The 17,747-nt window shown below is 55.6% G+C and overlaps 1 protein-coding gene across 10 annotated transcripts in view; it reads right to left on the bottom strand.

Moving 5' to 3' along the window:
- Positions 1–16,872, bottom strand: part of PIP5K1C (phosphatidylinositol-4-phosphate 5-kinase type 1 gamma) — a 48,092-nt gene extending 31,220 nt beyond the window's left edge. For 8 of the 10 annotated variants that reach the window (XM_059888044.1, XM_024994048.2, XM_024994050.2 and 5 more), the window contains exon 1: positions 16,678–16,872. In XM_059888044.1, coding sequence (XP_059744027.1) covers positions 16,678–16,771 — 94 coding nt within the window. In that variant the 5' untranslated portion in view covers positions 16,772–16,872. The remainder of the gene's footprint in view (positions 1–16,677) is intronic. The other 2 variants (XM_059888047.1, NM_001205645.1) reach the window with 2 other exon arrangements.
- Positions 16,873–17,747: the final 875 nt, after the last annotated feature.

Below are 17,747 nucleotides of genomic sequence, written 5' to 3'. Positions count from 1 at the left end.
AGTGACTTGCTCTGCGCTGGGCAGACGTGCCTGGTTGTGCGAGGTCTTCCACTGGGCCCATACCATCACTGGGTAGGGCGCGGCTCCACCCCTGTGATGCAGAGCTAAGGAGAGGGAAGCTGTGTCTGGTTCACACCTGGGCAGAGCTCACCTTCCCCACGCCTGTCCTGGGGCCGCAGCAGCCCCAGCTCTATCCTCCCCTGGTGGCCTGGATCACCCCCTCTGCATAACACATGACAATCCTGCCCCCACTGCCCTCCCAACTCCACCAAAAGCTCCACTTCCTGTCCTGGATGCCTCGGCACCCGCCCAGGGCTGGGCATGGTGTGGACCTCAGTGAGTATCGGCTGAGTGAGAAACCCAGAAGGGCTGCATGGAGGAGGCTGAGAGTACGCCCTGTCAGGAGCCTCGGGGAAGAGTGGTGGGAATGCAGGCCCCAAGTGTCTCCAACATGTTCCCTCAAGCTGGACATCAGATGAAGGGCTGGAAGCCAGTACGGCCATGGACTGTGGTGCTTCCAGCCCAGCCTGTCTAAGCAACATCCTGGTAGTCTCTCCTATTAGAGGAAGAAACTGGGCTCTGAGAAGGGGTATTCGGATGTGAGTCGAGACAGAAACACGATGGATGCTCCTTGAAGAAACAAGGTGAGGGTGCGGGGAAGAATATTTGTTGATGTAAATCAAGAGCCAGCAACCTGCCCCATGGACCAAACTCACCGCAGTCGTTACAAGGTTTTACTGGCACATGGCCCCTCCCGCTCATTCACAATCACAGCTGCGTCGGCTCCCACACAGACCACCCAGATCCTCACAAAAAAGGTCTGCAACCCAGCAAGACCAAAGAGGTCGTGGTGATGGGCTTCAAGCCTCGCTGGGCTCTGTCTCCCCGGTGCAGCACTGCTGTCCTTGGTGCTGACCCCCCAACAGACGCCTGGGCCCAGGGGTGGACCAGCTGCCCCTTCCTCTTGTCCCCTGCGAAGTCCCAGGGCAGGGAGGCTCTGACCCTGTGGGGCCTGGTCCTGCTCACCCAGGGCTGCAGCACCCTGCCTGGGGGGGTGGGCAGGGGCTCCCCAGGGGAAACCAGGGCACAGGGCCCAGTGCTCAGGAGGCGGACAGCAGACAGGGGCCAGACTGGAGGACAATGGCCAGAGTGCCCAGGGATAGCGCTCCGCTCACCCCGCAGGCGTCCAGTGGAGGGCCACGTGCTGTCTCAGGGCTGGTGTACAAGGCTTCCTGGCCCAGTTTTCCTCCCAGATGTACATTTTTACTTTCCGGCAGCCCGCGCTGGGCGACACACACTGCACCAGACGACACATGCCATACTGGTTTCCAGCAGACAAGGCCTTCAGGGTGAGGTGGGGGCCGTGGCTGGAAGACCCCTGGTCACTGGCGGGGTGGTGCTGCCAGCCAGGTGGGGGCTGTTCTCACATTCAGTCCCAGGCTCCACTTCCCAGGGGGCTTCCAGAATCCAAGGGCCTCAACCCGCCCAAAGTCCCTGGCAAGTTGGCAGCCGAGCCAGGTCCCCAATGCCTGGCTGGGCTCCAGGGGTATCACAGGGGCTCCTGCACTTTGAGGTCCCTTGAGCCAAGGTGATCACACAGCCCCATCTGATGAGACAGGGGTTCAGTTCAGTTCATTTGCTCAGTCGTGTCCGACTCTTTGTGACCCCATGAATCGCAGTACACCAGGCCTCCCTGTCCATCACCAACTCCCGGAGTTCACTCAGACTCACATCCATCAGTTGGTATGCCATCCAGCCATCTCATCCTCTTTCGTCCCCTTCTCCTCCTGTCCCCAATCCCTCCCAGCATCAGAGTCTTTTCCAGTGAGTCAACTCTTCACATGAGGTGGCCAAAGTATTGGAGTTTCAGCTTTAGCATCAGTCCTTCCAAAGAACACCCAGGGCTGATCTCCTTTAGAATGGACTGGTTGGATCTCCTTGCAGTCCAAGGGACTCTCAAGAGTCTTCTCCAACACCACAGTTCAAAAACATCAATTCTTTGGCGCTCAGCTTTCTTCACAGTCCAACTCTCACATCCATACATGACCACTGGAAAAACCACAGCCTTGACTAGATGGACCTTTGTTGGCAAAGTAATGTCTCTGCTTTTGAATATGCTATCTAGGTTGGTCATCATTTTCCTTCCAAGGAGTAAGCGTCTTTTAATTTCATGGCTGCAGTCACTATCTGTAGTGATTTTGGAGCCCAGAAAAATAAAGTCTGACACTGTTTCCACTGTTTCCCCATCTATTTCCCATGAAGTGATGGGACCGAATGCCATGATCTTCGTTTTCTGAATGTTGAGCTTTAAGCCAACTTTTTCACTCTCCTCTTTCACTTTCATCAAGAGGCTTTTGAGTTCCTCTTCACTTTCTGCCATAAGGGTGGTGTCATCTGAGGCATATCTGAGGTTACTGATATTTCTCCCAGCAATCTTGATTCCAGCTTGTGCTTCTTCCAGCCCAGCGATTCTCATGATATACTCTGCATAGAAGTTAAATAAACACGGTGATAATATACAGCCTTGACGTACTCCTTTTCCTATTTGGAACCAGTCTGTTGTTCCATGTCCAGTTCTAACTCTTGCTTCCTGACCTGCATATAGGTTTCTCAAGAGGCAGGTCAGGTGGTCTGGTATTCCCATCTCTTTCAGAATTTTCCACAGTTTATTGTGATCCACACAGTCAAAGGCTTTGGCATAGTCAATAAAGCAGAAATAGATGTTTTTCTGGAACTCTCTTGCTTTTTCCATGATCCAGCAGATGCTGGCAATTTGATCTCTGGTTCCTCTGCCTTTTCTAAGACCAGCTTGAACATCTGGAAGTTCACAGTTCACATACTGCTGAAGCCTGGCTTGGAGAATTTTGAGCATTACTTTACTAGCGTGTGAGATGAGTGCAATTGTGCGGTAGTTTGAGCATTCTTTGGCATTGCCTTTCTTTGGGATTGGAATGAAAACTGACCTCTTCCAGTCCTGTGGCCACTGCTGAGTTTTCCAAATTTGCTGGCATATTGAGTGCAGCACTTTCACAGCATCATCTTTCAGGATTTGGAATAGCTCAACTGGAATTCCATCACCTCCACTAGCTTTGTTCGTAGTGATGCTTTCTAAGGCCCACTTGACTTCACATTCCAGGATGTCTGGCTCTAGGTGAGTGATCACACCATCGAGGTTATCTTGGTTGTGAAGATCTTTTTTGTACAGTTCTTCTGTGTATTCTTGCCACCTCTTCTTAATATCTTCTGCTTCTGTTAGGTCCATACCATTTCTGTCTTTTATCGAGTCCATCTTTGCATGAAATGTTCCCTTGGTATCTCTAATTTTCTTGAAGAGATCTCTAGTCTTTCCCATTCTGTTTTCCTCTATTTCTTTGCACTGATCGCTGAGGAAAGCTTTCTTATCTCTCCTTGCTATTCTTTGGAACTCTGCATTCAGATGTTTATATCTTTCCTTTTCTCCTTTGCTTTTCACTTCTCTTCTTTTCACAGCTATTTGTTAGGCCTCCCCAGACAGCCATTTTGCTTTCTTGCATTTCTTTTCCATGGGTATGGTCTTGATCCCTGTCTCCTGTACAATGTCACGAACCTCAGTCCATACTTCATCAGGCACTCTATCAGATCTAGTCCCTTAAATCTATTTCTCACTTCCACTGTCTAAACATAAAGGATTTGATTTAGGTCATACCTGAATGGTCTAGTGGTTTTCCCTACTTTCTTCAATTTAAGTCTGAATTTGGCAATAAGGAGTTCATGATCTGAGCCACAGTCAGCTCCCGGCCTTGTTTTTGCTGACTGTATAGAATAGAACTTCTCCATCTTTGGCTGCAAAGAATATAATCAATCTGATTTCAGTGTTGACCATCTGGTGTTAGGAGCGTCCCATTTTACACATGAGGGAATGGAGGCTCCATCCTGGGGGCAGCTCCTCCCGCCTGGCCCACAGCCTCACTGCGACCTCCTAAGAGATGGAGCCACGAGGTGTGGTGCTAAGCCACCCTTTGGATTCCCGACCCACAGAAAGCGTGAGATGACAGGTGTTTCTCGCTGTTTTAAGCCATGACGCTCTGGGATAATGTTACACGGCAGTAACTAATGGGTGCTGCCTGGTCTCCACATGGCCCCTGGAGGACAAAGGGGAAGAGCAGACAGAGAGCAGTCCACATGGTGGGTCCTCCGGCCCTCACCCCCCTCCTCCTCCTGCCCTTACTCCCTGTGTTCCCACCACACAGCCCCCTCACTGTTCCCCACACGTGCCAGGCACAGTCCTGCCCCAGGGTCTTTGCACATGCTTCTCCTCTGTGTGGAACACTCTGCCCCAGCTCACAGATCAGGTCTGGATCAAATGGCACCTCCTCAGAGAGGCCTTCCCTGACCACTGGCTGGAGTTGGCCCCTGACACCACTCCCTGCCGCTGATCATAAGTCACACCCTGCCTGGTTTAGACCTTCTCCTGTACCACTGCTCCTCCAGCAGCTGCTCCCTTAGTGGGTAGCAGTCACATCTCCTGCAGCCCACGAGCAGGTACCTGGCACCACCATGGACACCAGCACCCACCCTCTCTCCCTGGTGGTGACCCCAGGAATCATGTCAAGGTCTTGGGCCAGGGCAGGCAGGCTTGGCGCAGAGAGGGGCAGGAGCCTCGGGGTACAGCCTGCCGTGTGGGCCTCCAGCTCTGGCCCACTGGTTACCGTGGGGAGCAGCCGGAGCAACAGGACGAGGGCCCAGGAACAGTTACTGCTGAGCGTGGCCGTGCGATGAAGCCAGCACTGCTGATTCACTGAAACTGCCCATCAGCCCACAGGACTGGTGCTATCATCACGTCCACGCAGCAGATGTGGAGGTCGAGGCCCGGAGAGGCCAGGTCACTCACCAGAGGCCACTCAGGACCAAGAGAGGAGGATGCATTTGACATCAGACAGCAGACTCCAGCCTGAGCCACAACCGCATCCACGGAAGAACTGGGAAGGAACCAGCCATCTGAGAGCCGTACAACCTCCCAGCAGCAGGAGAAGCCAGCACCAAGGTCCTGAGGCAGGACTGGGACTGCGGAGCCAGGGGTCAGCCAGAGGCTGTTGAGGCCGGAACAGAGTGAGCGACAAGAGGTGAGGGCAGGGAGGGGGCAGGCCCTGCCCCATCTGTCACTGCAGGACCCATGAGTGGTTGGTGATTAGGGTCCACTTGCAGCTCTTCCCAGACTGGAATCTGTCCTGGCCCCCCAGTGACTGGAGACCAGAAGATAAGGGCACCGAGACAACTGGACGAGAGGAGACACTGGGGTCCCGCTCACAGCAACACAAAATTAACTCAAACGCATCATAAGCCTAAACGAATGCGAGGGCTAAGGCCATAAAACCCTCAGAGGAAAACAAGGTCAATCCTCATGACCCCAGGTCAGGCAGGGATTTCTCGGCTACAACACCAGCAGCCAAGGAAAAGAGAGAAATGGGGCCTGGTCACAATGAAATACATCTGTGCTTCCACAGGCACCACTGCAGAGGTGAGAGGACCACCCACAGAACAGGAGGGAGCACTGTGAATCATCTCCCCGAGGAGGCGCTCGTGTCGAAACCATAGAAAGGTCTACAATTCAGCGATGAAATGAAAACCAACCCAACTGGAAGACAAGCAGGGACTTTCCTGGCGGTGCCTGGTGGTTAAGACTTCGCCTTCCAATGCAGGGGGTGTGAGTTTGATCCCTGGCCGGGGAATTAAGATTCTACATACCATATGGCCAAGACACCAAACCATAAAACAGAAACTACGTTGCAACAAATTCAAGGAAGACTTTAAAATAGTCCACATCAAAAAAAAAAAAAAAAAAACGCTTAAAAGAAAAAAAGAAGGAAAGAAAAGAAGCAAAGGATTTGAACAGACATTTCTCCAAAAAGGAAACATAAATGGCCAACAGGCAAGAGATGTTCACTGACCATCAGGGAAACACACCTGGAGATCATGGTGAGCGCCACCCCCACCCCACGATGAGGATGGGGCAGGGGGACAGGTGCAGCTGAGTGGGAACAGGGCGGTGTCTCCTCAGAAGGGTAACCAGAGTTTCCATTGGACCCAGCAGCCCCAAGGCTGGGTGTCCGCCAAAGAGACACGAGGACCCGTGTCCACATAAGGGCTGTACATGGAACCACATGGGCCGAGAGGTGCAAACAGCCCGAATGCCCACAGACGGGTGGATAAACACACGTTGTCCCTCCACACCCGGGAGCGTCACTTGGCCTCGAGAAGGAGAGAAGCCCTGACACTTGCTACCACATGGGCAGACCCTGAGAACACGGTGCTCAGTGAGAGAAGCAGACATGGAAGGACACACAGGGTGTGACTCCACTGACGGGAAACGCGCAGAGCAGGCCGATCCGCAGACACAGAGAGCGGGTTCCTGGTGGTCAGGGGCTGGGGAGGGGATGGACGGTGACTGCTCATGGGGACGGGTTTCCTTTTGGGGTGATGAAAGTGCTCTAAAATCGACTGTGGTGATGGCCGCACAACTCTGAATATAGTGAAACCACTGAATTACACACTTTGAATAGGTAAACCCAGTGGCATGCGAATTCTATCTCAACAAAGCCGTTACCCAAAAAAAAGCGCTTAGGAAAACGCCTAAGTGCAGACAGGTCTGTAGCCCAATCTTGCCTCACTGCACGGGGCAAACACCGCGTGCTCCTCACGCTGCACGTCTGTGGGCGCCCTGCACTGGGCAGATATGCCAACGTCGTTTACCCAACAGCATTTGCTCCCTTCAAGTCTCTGAGTCACACTCTGTTAATTCTCACGTGTCAAACTTCATCACTACTATGCTTGGTACAGTGACCTGTCGTAAGTGATCTTTGACATTACCACTGCAAAATTATTACTACTTTCTAAAGGCTCAAATAGCCAGTAGAGTTTTTAAGCAATGAAGTATTTTTACCATATTTATTTATTCAGTTGTGCCAGATCTTAGCTGCAGCATGTGGGATCTAGTTCCCTGACCAGGGATTGAACCCGGGGTCCCTGCATTGTGGGCGGGGGCGGAGGGCGTGGGAGATGAGGGGTGCTGGTGAGAGAGGTGCCCGGGGTGGGCCTGAGGGTGGAGCCAGATCTGTGTTTTGTGCCAGAAACACATGGCAGCTTCACAGAAGAGAAAAATCATGAGAGCTGACTTCTAAGGGGGGCTGGGGGGATGCAGTGGGCAGCACACGCAAAGGCCCTGTGGTGATGGGATGGGACACTCTCCAGGAACAGCAGACAGGGTTTGATGTGGCTGGAGGGGAGTGTGCAGGTGGGGGCCAAGTCCTGACCAGCAGCCCACACCGCAACCCCCCATCTCAGTGCACGGAGCAAGTGTCTCCAGAGTGGTAAACAGGAAGCCTTGCACAGGACAGGGCCGGGGATGGCAAAGGGGGCAGAGGCAGGGGTGTTTGTCCAGGACTCTGCGGGCCCTGAGAGAAAGAAGGTTCCAGAACCTTCACTCCTGGTGCCACAGACAGCAGAATAGCCATCGGGACCAAGCACAGGTCTGCTGCCAGAGTTCAGGGCCTGCAGCTCAGGCAGAGACGACCCACAGGGCAGTGGATGGTCACCACATGGCCAGCACAGCACGTGAAAGGCCTAAGGGCAGTGGGAGCGGCCTTGGCCAGGGAAATCAAGTGGGCTTCCTGGAGGAGCAGGCGGAGGACAGGTTCCCTTCCCTGAAGGAGGGCAGGGTCACCAGGCACATGCCCAGTGGCTCCACAGGTGGCAGGGTATGGGCGGTCATCTGAGGTTTGGGTCACAGAGCGGCCCTCAGAGGGTCCCACTGACCCCAAATGCTGAGTGTGACCCTGGATGGAGTCCCAGGGAGGAAGCAGATGTTACCACGCAGGACGGCCTGAGTTAATTCATGGAACTGAATCCTGTCCCACGTTCCATTTCCTCCACGTGACCCTGCGCTGGGCTCAGGGAGCCTCTTTGTTTATGGGACACACAGCCCGGCCTCCTCCGTCCTCCTTACTCACAGATTCCCCATCTGCAGGTCTACCTAGTGGTTGGCATGTACCTGTAACTCACACGTTCACTCCCAGGTACATGCAGATCAGCGAGGTCCTAGGATGCTTCCCACATGCCCAGTGAGGTGATGCCCTGCCTGCTGGGCTCAGCCCTCAGACCACAGACAAGGGTAAGGTGCGGGGTCTCTTTAGTGCCGGGCTTTCTGCATTTCTGACTGAATCAACAGCTGGCGTCAGACCAGGCCGCGTGGGGATCAGTCATGACCCTGGGTGACAGAGCCCTAGGGAGCCCAGCCCTGCGTGTCCTCCTTCCCCTGGACTTCATGGCAGAGGGCATGTGGGTGTCGCCAGAATGTCCCCAGAACCCTGTGAAGGTTTCAAAGTTTTCAAAGTAAAATGCTGAAAGGATAATAATATACCCAGAAAGACAGTCATTGCCTCTGCAGAGATGCAGGGTTGAGACAGAAACAAACGCTCACTTTCCACCAACTGCAGGTCTCACTGCAGCTTTTCTCCTGGTAAACGTGTTATTACTTGTAGCTGAAGGCATGACTCCTGCATGAAGGCAGAAGCAGATGAGGGGAATCGAATAGAAGTCCAGAAATAGACCAGCCGCTCGCCAGAGTCTGGCCTGTGAGGGAGGTGGCATTTGCCAGCGGGAGGAAGGCAGATTATCCAGAAGAGGGGCTGGGATGACCCAGAGGTGCCCGGGAGCACTCTGCTCAATTAAACCCTCGCACATCTCATGCCGGGATAAACTCCACATCTAACAGGAATTTAAACATAAAGGGGAAAAAGTAAAATTATGGACGCACTAGAGGAATTTAACTGTAACCTCAGCACAAATGACACACTCACCAACCTGAGAAACCATAGAAAGAGAGACAATGATAAATGTGACCACATGAAAAGAAAATATCTGCCTGGCGTCAATAATCACTGTAAGAGAAGATGGGGAGACGCTTCTTGCACTTACTTGTATCATGGATTTAAAAAATAAATAAACCTTCCATAATATATAAAAAGCTCCTACAGATCAACAAGTAAAAGACTGATATGTAATTTGAAAACAGGAAACACACGATGCAATTGATATGCAGTTCCCAGAAAGTGAGGTAAGAGTCCTGAGATGTGCAGGATGGAATGCAGAAGTGGAGTGAGTGGGGAAAAAGGGTCTGTGAGTATGGAATCAAGACAGGATGCAGACGGGCCCAAGAACTCTCTTTATGGTCAGAGGTATCAAGAACTCTCTTATCTTTGACCTCGGTGGGTAGGTCCCTTTATCTCAGGTTTTTTTGCTCCTTTTGCAGGGAAACATTTTTTTTTTTTCTATTTTATGGCCATGCCACTTGGCATATGGGATCTTAGTTCCCTGACCAAGGATCGAACCTACACTCCTTGCAATGCAAGTGCAGCATCGTAACCACTGGACCACAAGAGAAGTCCCAGGATACATTTTCAACAAAATGAAGATGAAACATTAAGATGAAATACGTGAAAACCTTTCTCTCTGATTCATGTTTTCTCTGACTCAGATTTGATATGTATTAGTATGACAGATACATATATACAAGTTGCAACTACATCAAAACATCTCCTTGTGTGTAAGTTCAGCACAGATGGAAGAAATGGACGAGGCGCAGCACTCACCCTTGCTGGAGGGAGCTCAGAACAGTTCACCTGGGGTTAACCACATGCATCTTAACGACGCTCCAACATCTTGGGGGTCCTGCAGACCTGGGGACCGTCCCTCCTTGAGTCAGCCAACTCCCAGATCACAAACAACTTGCCCATGAGCACATGTGTGCTGTGCAAACCAAGCCACCATGGTTCACACCCTCCCCCTCCTCATCCTGCTCACACACAAGCCCGGGGGCCCTACCCTAACCACCCCTGGCCAGGCCAGGCCCAGTCAGGGCCCACCCCACATCCCAGAGCCACCGCCATCAAACCAGTCAACCCTAAGCTGGCTCAGGGTGCTGACCCTGATCGTCCCTCCTATCCTGAGGACACCCCGATAAAGGCCCCTGCTCTTTCCACATCCATCCCAGCCCCTGGCTGGTGGCAGAAGGACCCAAGAGATAGCCCACTCAGATTTCTGCCCTGGTAGGTGCCCCTTGGGCCACCAACCTCCAGGGCTAGGCCCTGTCCTGGACAGTTCCTGTGGGCTAGCTCATCTAACCCTCACGGGACCCCGAGAGGAAGGCAAGTCTGAACCCTGCTTCCCCTATGAGCCTCCCGGAGCTGCTGGGACCCCAAATCCTCTGCGCCCGCTCCCTGGTCACCTTCCCTCCAGTGGTCAGAGGTTGGAAAGGCCATGTCCTACCAGAGGCGCTAAGACGTGTCTCCAAACAGGGACTTCAGCTGCCTGGTCTTCGCTCCACACAGGGAGGCCCTGGCCCTGCCTCGCCCCCACCTCCCCACCCCAAAGCCACCTGCCCACCACCCCTGGGCTCCAGACTGGGTCTTCTGCCCTCAAGCACTTCTCTGTGTCTCACACTAACACTGTACCCAACCGTCCCCCACACCTGCTCTCACCCCGTCCACCACCTTAGACAAAGCAGCTTGTCTTTCTGGGGCGCAGGTCACAACATGGGAGTCACCCCCTACTCCCCTCTGTCTCTTGCCCCTCCATGCTCAACCCTTCAATCAGTCCTGTCAACCTGGCTTCTGAAATCTACTCTGAATCACTCCTGCCTCCACCTGAGCCCCAGCCCCACCCACCACGACCCGCACAGTCCCCTCTGCCCTGGTACCCTACCCCCTCCTCCTTCCCCACAGTCCGTCTCCCACTGTGGCTTAGTCTGTGAGCAGCTAAGTCAGGGCCCGCCCCTCCTCTGCCCACAGCCCTCTAGGGCTCCCAACTCCCTGGGATAAAAGCCCATGTCCTCCCCCAGGTCCTGCACAACCTGCCCCATCCCCTCCCTGACCTCCCCTCCCCACTCTGCTCCAGACACACAAGCCTCCTCTATGTTCCTCCAACATGGTCTGCCCCAGGGCCTTTGCACGTGCTGGAAGCCCCTCTCCACACTCCATAGTACACACCCCTGTCCTCTCTCTCCCCTTCTCTGCTCTGCTCTTCTCTTCCCCTTGGCAGCATTATACCTCTTTTCCTCCTTTACTTACTGTCTGCATGCACCCCACTGGCAACCCCCCACCCCCACACCCCCTACACAGGGACCACGCTGTCTCATTTGGGCTGGCTCCAGCGCCTGGCCCAGCCACTCTTCAGCACCCATGTGTACACGAACACCTGCCCTGCATCCCACAGCCTCAAACTTTCAAGGACATCCCCGGCCCCCAGGATCAAGGCCCACATATGGACACGATGAGTGTGTGATTGAGTGAGGCGCGACTATGACTAATGCTGGGGTCCCTTTCCTGGGTCGGAGCCAGACGCCAGGTCCCCAGATGCCCTCCTGCTGGCTCTGGCATCTGGTTCCTCAGGTTGGACCCTAACCTCTCCAGGCAGCCTGGTGGTGCCTAATTAGTGCAGGGGCCCCTCAACTAATCCCCAAGTCAGTAATCCCCAATGTGGGCGGTCCCACCTCAAGCCCCGAAGCCAACTGGCAGCAGCCTGGAAATTCCCAGCAGGGTTCTGACCTGGACTGTTTTGAGTGGTGACATGGCTGGGGCTGGGCCGGGGCGGCAGGCTGGGTGAACAGGGGGCCTGGAGTCCAGAAGCTCTTTATCCTCAGCCCCCAGGCTGGTAAATGCTGTCACTTAATGAGTGCTGCCAGGGGAGGTGGGTCCCACCTCTTCCTGCCCTACCAAATCTTTGGGACCCCACTGTCCTTATCTTGCGAGGTGGAGAGAGGTACACAGTCCTTGGCCCAGGCAAGAGTAAGTCAGGCTGAGCCTCAGGCCGCCCCACCCAAGGTCCCATGGGCCTCCACCTGCGTTGGGAATCCCGGGAAGCCCACCAGACCCTCCCTTCCCCCATCAGCACAAGCCTGCCAGAGCCTGGACCCCTAGACCTGCTGCTTCTTGGGCCCTTCCCTATCTGCCCTCATCAACTCCAGGGTGCAGACTCCCTCATCTTTCTCCACCCCCACAAGACCCCCGTCCAGGCCCCTGGCCCCACAGCCCTCTCCCTACCAAGCAGCCCAAGTGTGATCACTCTGGAGTGTGACTTACCACCCTGCTTACACCTGCCAGAACCATCAACTGGACTCAGACCAGAACCCAAGTGAGGCCAGGTCCCCACCACGCTCATTCCTGCCTCAGGGCCTTTGCACAGCTGATCTCCTGCCTACATGCTTGACATGGCTACTATTTCTCCCTCGGGTCACCTGTTCCCTGACAGCTCTAAGACAGCAGGTCTTGGTCACCCCTTGGGGCCAGGATGCCCCTTTCACTACCGTCACAGCTCCCTTGGAGCTGGCGTGGCCTGACTCAGGGCTTGGCAGGCATCTTCCATAGAGCACCAGTCAGCAAGTTTTCCCGACTTCATAGGCCACGAGCCCATCTCAACACTCAGCTCTGTCGCTGTAGCTGGATTCCCCGTGGACGACAGGCAAGTGACAGGGCATGGCCAAGCACCAACGAGACGCGACAGACAAAAACCGGCAGGTGGGATGGACTCGGGCCTCAGTCTACGACCCCTGGTCTCACCTGCTTGCCATGGCATCCTAACCCCCACCAACCTGAGGGTGAGGGAGCCCTGGTACTTGACCCCCACCCCCAGCCAGCCTCCATGAATGTCCAACAGGCCACAACCAGGCGCAGGGCGAGAGATAACCACATGACCGCATGAGCCCAGTTGGACATGGGCCCTGCCTGTCCAGGTTCTGAGGGAAGTGGTCCCTCGAGCAGGTCCCCATCCATCCTTCCAGGGCTCTACAGGCCAATCCACCTGGCCCAGCCCTCCAAGAAGGCACAGTCATCTGCCCATTTCACAGATGCAAAAACCAAGGAAGAGAGTCCCCAGCTGGCAAAGATGGTCTAGCTCCCGAGGCTGCTTTACAGAAGGGACTGAGTGTGCCGACCAAATGCCAGACATCACGTCACTAGAAAGGGGCCAGGGTGGGATTAGAACTGGGACCCTTCTGCCTCCAAAGGCTGTAGCTGAGTCAGTGAGGGGACAAGGGCGGCCACAGCCCCAGGTTACCATCCACCTGCAGCTGCAGAGGAAGCCTCATGAGGAGGCCCCATCTGCCCAGCCATGATGGCCCCCACTGCTCTTCAAGCCACTCAGGCCTTTGCCTGGGCCGTGCTGGCTTCCTGCCCCTCCTTCAGGCCCCTCAACCATCAGGGGAAGCCCAAGGGGAGATGTCATAGCAAAAACTTGGAAGAGCTCCAGAAGCAAAGACAGGGATATGGAGGACAAGCATCCCGGGCAGAAGGCACAGCAGGTGCAAAGGCCCTGGGACAGGACTGGGTCTGGTGTGCTGGAGGAGCAGGGTGGAGGCCTGGGGGTCTTTTACAGAGTGAGAGAAGGGGAAAGAGGGGAGGGCAGGACATGCATGGCCTTGGGGAGGACCTGTGCTTTTTCCCCAGAGATGTGGGACCCTGGAGGGCTGTGGCAGAGGAGGGGCAGAGCCTTCTGGAGTTGAGTGGCAGTATCACAGGAAGAGATAGATCAGGCCAGCCATGAGGATGGGGCTAAACCAGGAGGAGGCAGAGGGGTGGGGGGAAGTGGGTGGATTTTCAGTCCATTTGGAGGCAAAGCCAACAAAATCTGCCACCAAGTTAGACGTGGGAAGGGGTTGGGGGTCTGTGGGACGAAGCTGACTGTTCTGAAATATCATGGAAGCAAGAAGGGCAGGAGGGAAATAGCTCAGAAGCACCAGACCACAGCACGGCTGAAGCCCACAGGTAGCTCATGGGCCCCCACAGGGCCCAGCCCTCCCTGAGATCCTTGCTGGAGCCAGACACCCAACACAGTCCCCAAAAGCCAGCAGAGAACCCCAGCAGGCCTTCCCTGGACCAGGCCTTGGGAACCCAGGTGTTTAAAGTAACCAGATTCTAAACACCACCAACATTTAACTCCCATCAGATTGGCCCCAGTGACCGAGGCCGATAACATCCAGAGTGGAGCTAGCAAGGCTGTGGGCACACAGACAGCCAGGCTCTCTCAGCCCTGCCGGGACTCTTCACAAAGCCCCCAAGCGTCAACCTGCTTGCCCCTGACCCAGCCACTCAGAGGCAGGGACTTCAACCTCTAGAGATGAAAGCACCATGGCACCAGGCCACGTCCAAGGGTGTTTACTGCAGTATGGCTGTGACAACAAAGCCAGCTCCAGACACCACCCAACCGTCCCCCACCAGGAGGCCCTGAGTTAGTAAAGCCTGACCGGTGTGGGCTGTTGCTAAAGTTCCCCAAGCACTCTCCACTTGCTGATGCGCTAATTCAGGTACTGCTGGCGGCGTGGCCCCATTTTACAGATGGGGACACTGAGACTCAGAGAGATCAAGCCATTTGACCTTGGAGGTCACAGAGCACCTGAGTGGAACTCAGGCAAGCTACAGTTTCCACCCTCTCAATCATAGCACTGTATTCTCTTTCTCTGAAAAGAACTGATACCAACGTGGGGATGGGGAGTCGGGGGGATCATATTGTGGATAAAAAAGCCAGCAAGGCATAGAATGATAAGGGAAGTACAGCAGGCCTCACCTTTGGTGGCTGCGTCTCCAGGGAATAGGGGTGATGTCTGGGGAGGAGGTCTGTGGTCATCACAACTGGGGGGCTCCTGGCATCAAGTGAGTGCTCCACCCCCCATAGTGTCCACGACAGTGTCCCCACAACAAAGAATTTTCCAGCCCCAACCGTCACTGGCGCCAAGGTGTGAGGGTACCCTCCAAACCCCCTGGTGAATGAGCAGCCCCAGCTGTGTGTTTATGCATCTGTGTGAGCAGCAGGAAAGGCGTGGACAGTTGTTCCCTAAACTTAACAGAAATGGGTTCAGCACAAGAGAGGGAGCTATTGACCCTACAGTGAGTGAAATAAGCCATCAGCTGTGGGAGTGGGGTTTCTGTGGGTTTGGGGACAGGCGGGGGTCGGGGGGGGTCTCACTGGTCAAGTCCCTGGGTTCAGACCCAACCACAGCTGGGGCCTGAACTTTATCTGACCCCATCACCTAGCCCCTGATAAGACAGACGTTTGCTGTGTGGCTTTCCTGTGGTCACTGCGTCCTAGGCTGTTTTGTCTCTGCCCATATAGGGCAGAGGACTGCTGGTGGAGGTCAGGGGGCTGAGAAGGGACTTCAGCTGGGCCCCTCCACTGTCTGGTGCTGGCAAGCCATGGCATCGCTGCCAGCAAAGAAGCAGGGCGTGGGGGCCGGATGGTGGAGCTGAACGGGGTCATCCACCATGCAGCTCCAGATGGTAGCAGGAAGGGGAGCGGTGGGAGTGCTCCGGAGCCCGGGGTGGGCTGGGGCGGGGTGGAGATTGCTCCCTGCTCCGGCTATTCCTCCAGACATTTCTCTCAACTCCCGGGCAGCGCAGTATCTCCCGCCTGCCACGGAAGCTTCGGGAGGCCCGGGGGAGGAGGAGGATGGGTGCCCCAGGTGGGCGTCCACAGGGACTCGCCAGCGAGGGCTGCCTCGGGGGGGAGGTAGGGGGAAATGGAGAATTCTGATGATCCGGAAACTTCGTACTTGGGAGCCTGAAATTTGGACCAAGAAGGAACCGGCCCCTCCAGGCAGGGACTGGGCTCGGCCTGGAGCCCGCAGGGCTGGGTGAGGCCGCCTCCCTCCCCAAACCTGCTCTAGGGAAAGGCGAGGGATACAGGCCCAGGAGAGGGGCAGGGGAAAGCAGTACCCCCTACAGAGCCACGGCAGCCCCCTCTCAACATCCAGGGAAAAGGCTGGGGGCTCTCCTGTTCCCCACCTGCTTGTAGAGCCCTGGCACTGAAGGTGTCTGGAGATGTCAACCCCTAGCCCCCTCCTGTTAGAGCAAGTAAACCGAGGCCCAGAAAGGGAAAGAACGGCCAGTGAACTAAAAACCTGGTCTGGTGAATTCCACAAAGAATGATAAGGTAGTCAGGAGGCTGACCCGGCTGGCCTTCGAGACCCCCCATTTCCACCACAGCAGCCCCTGCCCTTCACGACCAGTAAGATGGGCCCAGAGGGTGACCGCTTGCAGGGCAAGAGGTGAGGCCCAGGAGCTGACACTAGCAAGGTGGGCGGCCGGGAGCAGAGGGTCCGCATCACCCTTTGGAGGCAGGGCTCCTCACCGGAACGGGGCTACTCCACAATCCCACGCGTAGAGCAGCCCCCTCACAAGACCGGGTGGGATGTCGTCCCCCAGCGCCCTCAGCAGGAGGCAGGCGGGGCACCCACTCACCCATGGCGCGTCCTAAACAGGGGTCGCCTCCCCCCGCCCAGAGGTGAGGACCCATCTTCCCCGCGCGCCTCCAACCGGGGCTGCTCCACCCACAGCCTCCCAGAATGGGGCCCTGCACCCACCCCCGCCCCCAGACCCACAGCTCTCCCCAAGGACCCCAGGAATGGGCGGCGCCACGCCTGAGCAACCGAGGCGGGGTGTTCCGTCCTCCCTCGGGCCCCAGACGACGCGTCCCCTGGCCCCGGAGTGGGGCGTTCCATCCCCCCCGCGAGCGCCCCCGAGTGGAACGTTCCGGCCTTCCTGCAGCGGGTCCCGACGCCCCTCCAGCGCTCGGACGGGTCCACTGGGCCCCGGCAGGGGGGTCAGGCGGGTCCATTCGGAGAGCGGGGAGGGGAGGAAGGTCCGGAACCGTTACCTGCTGTCGCGCCGCTCTCCGCTGCCCAGGCCGCCTCCGAGGTCACGGCCCCGGCTTCGGCGCTCTCCGCCTCGTCCGGCACCTCCAGCTCCATGGCCGCGCGCGGACCCGCCGGCGGGCTGGCGGGCGGCCGGGCGGCCGGAGGCTGCGACCCGAGCTGCGGCCGCCGTCGCTGAACAACAACCGCCGCCGGCTGGAGAGCGGAGGGAGGGGGCCGGGCCAGGGAGCGAGGGGCGGGCCCGGGGCGGGGCCAGGCGCTGCGCCATCGCGCACTTCGCGCATCGCCAATAGGGACTCGGGGGCGGGGCCTGCATGCGTCAGAGTCCCCGGGAGCTCCACGAGCGCCCTCACGCGCCCAGAGAATGGAAGAGCAGCGCCATTTCTGCCAATACTGCTGTAGGGCTCAGTCTCTCTGTCGTGTGCGATTCTATGACAGCATGGACTGTAGCCCGCTAGGCTCCTCCGTCCGTGAGATTATCCCAGGCAAGAATACTGGAGTGGGTTGCTTGATATATTAACGTTATTAAATAGTGATATATTAAAAAAAAATAAATAGTGATATAGTATGACAAGTAATACTAATAAGTAAAATAAGATATTTATGATACATAACGTGTATTTGTAATGTGGTAAAAATTAGTTATACATAATAATAACATTCTTAAGTGTCGAGCTCAGTGCTATGCAATATCCCCCAAAGTCAGAGACCTGATTTTTATTTTTTTTTAATTAAAAAAAATTTATTTATTTATGTATTTGGCTGTATTGGGTCTTAGTTGAGGCGTGTGGGATCTAGTTCCCTGACCACGGATCAAACCCGGGCCCCCTGCATTGGGACCATGGGGTCTTAGCCACTGGACCACCAGAGAAGTCCCTGTTTCCTTTTTTTAAAACTACTATTATATCCCCATTCAATTTAGTTCAGTTGCTCAGTTGTGTCCAACTCTTTGCAACCCCATGGACTGCAGCACTCCAGGCTTCCCTGTCCATCATCAACTCCTGGAGCTTACTCAAACTCATGTCCATCGAGTCGGTGATGCCATCCAACCATCTCATCCTCTGTCGTCCCC

This window comes from Bos taurus, chromosome 7, assembly GCF_002263795.3.
Source record: "Bos taurus isolate L1 Dominette 01449 registration number 42190680 breed Hereford chromosome 7, ARS-UCD2.0, whole genome shotgun sequence".
In the NCBI taxonomy this organism is placed as follows: Eukaryota; Metazoa; Chordata; class Mammalia; order Artiodactyla; family Bovidae; genus Bos; species Bos taurus.
Note: the sequence above shows the minus strand (reverse complement) of the source record. Positions and strands in the feature narration are given on the sequence as shown.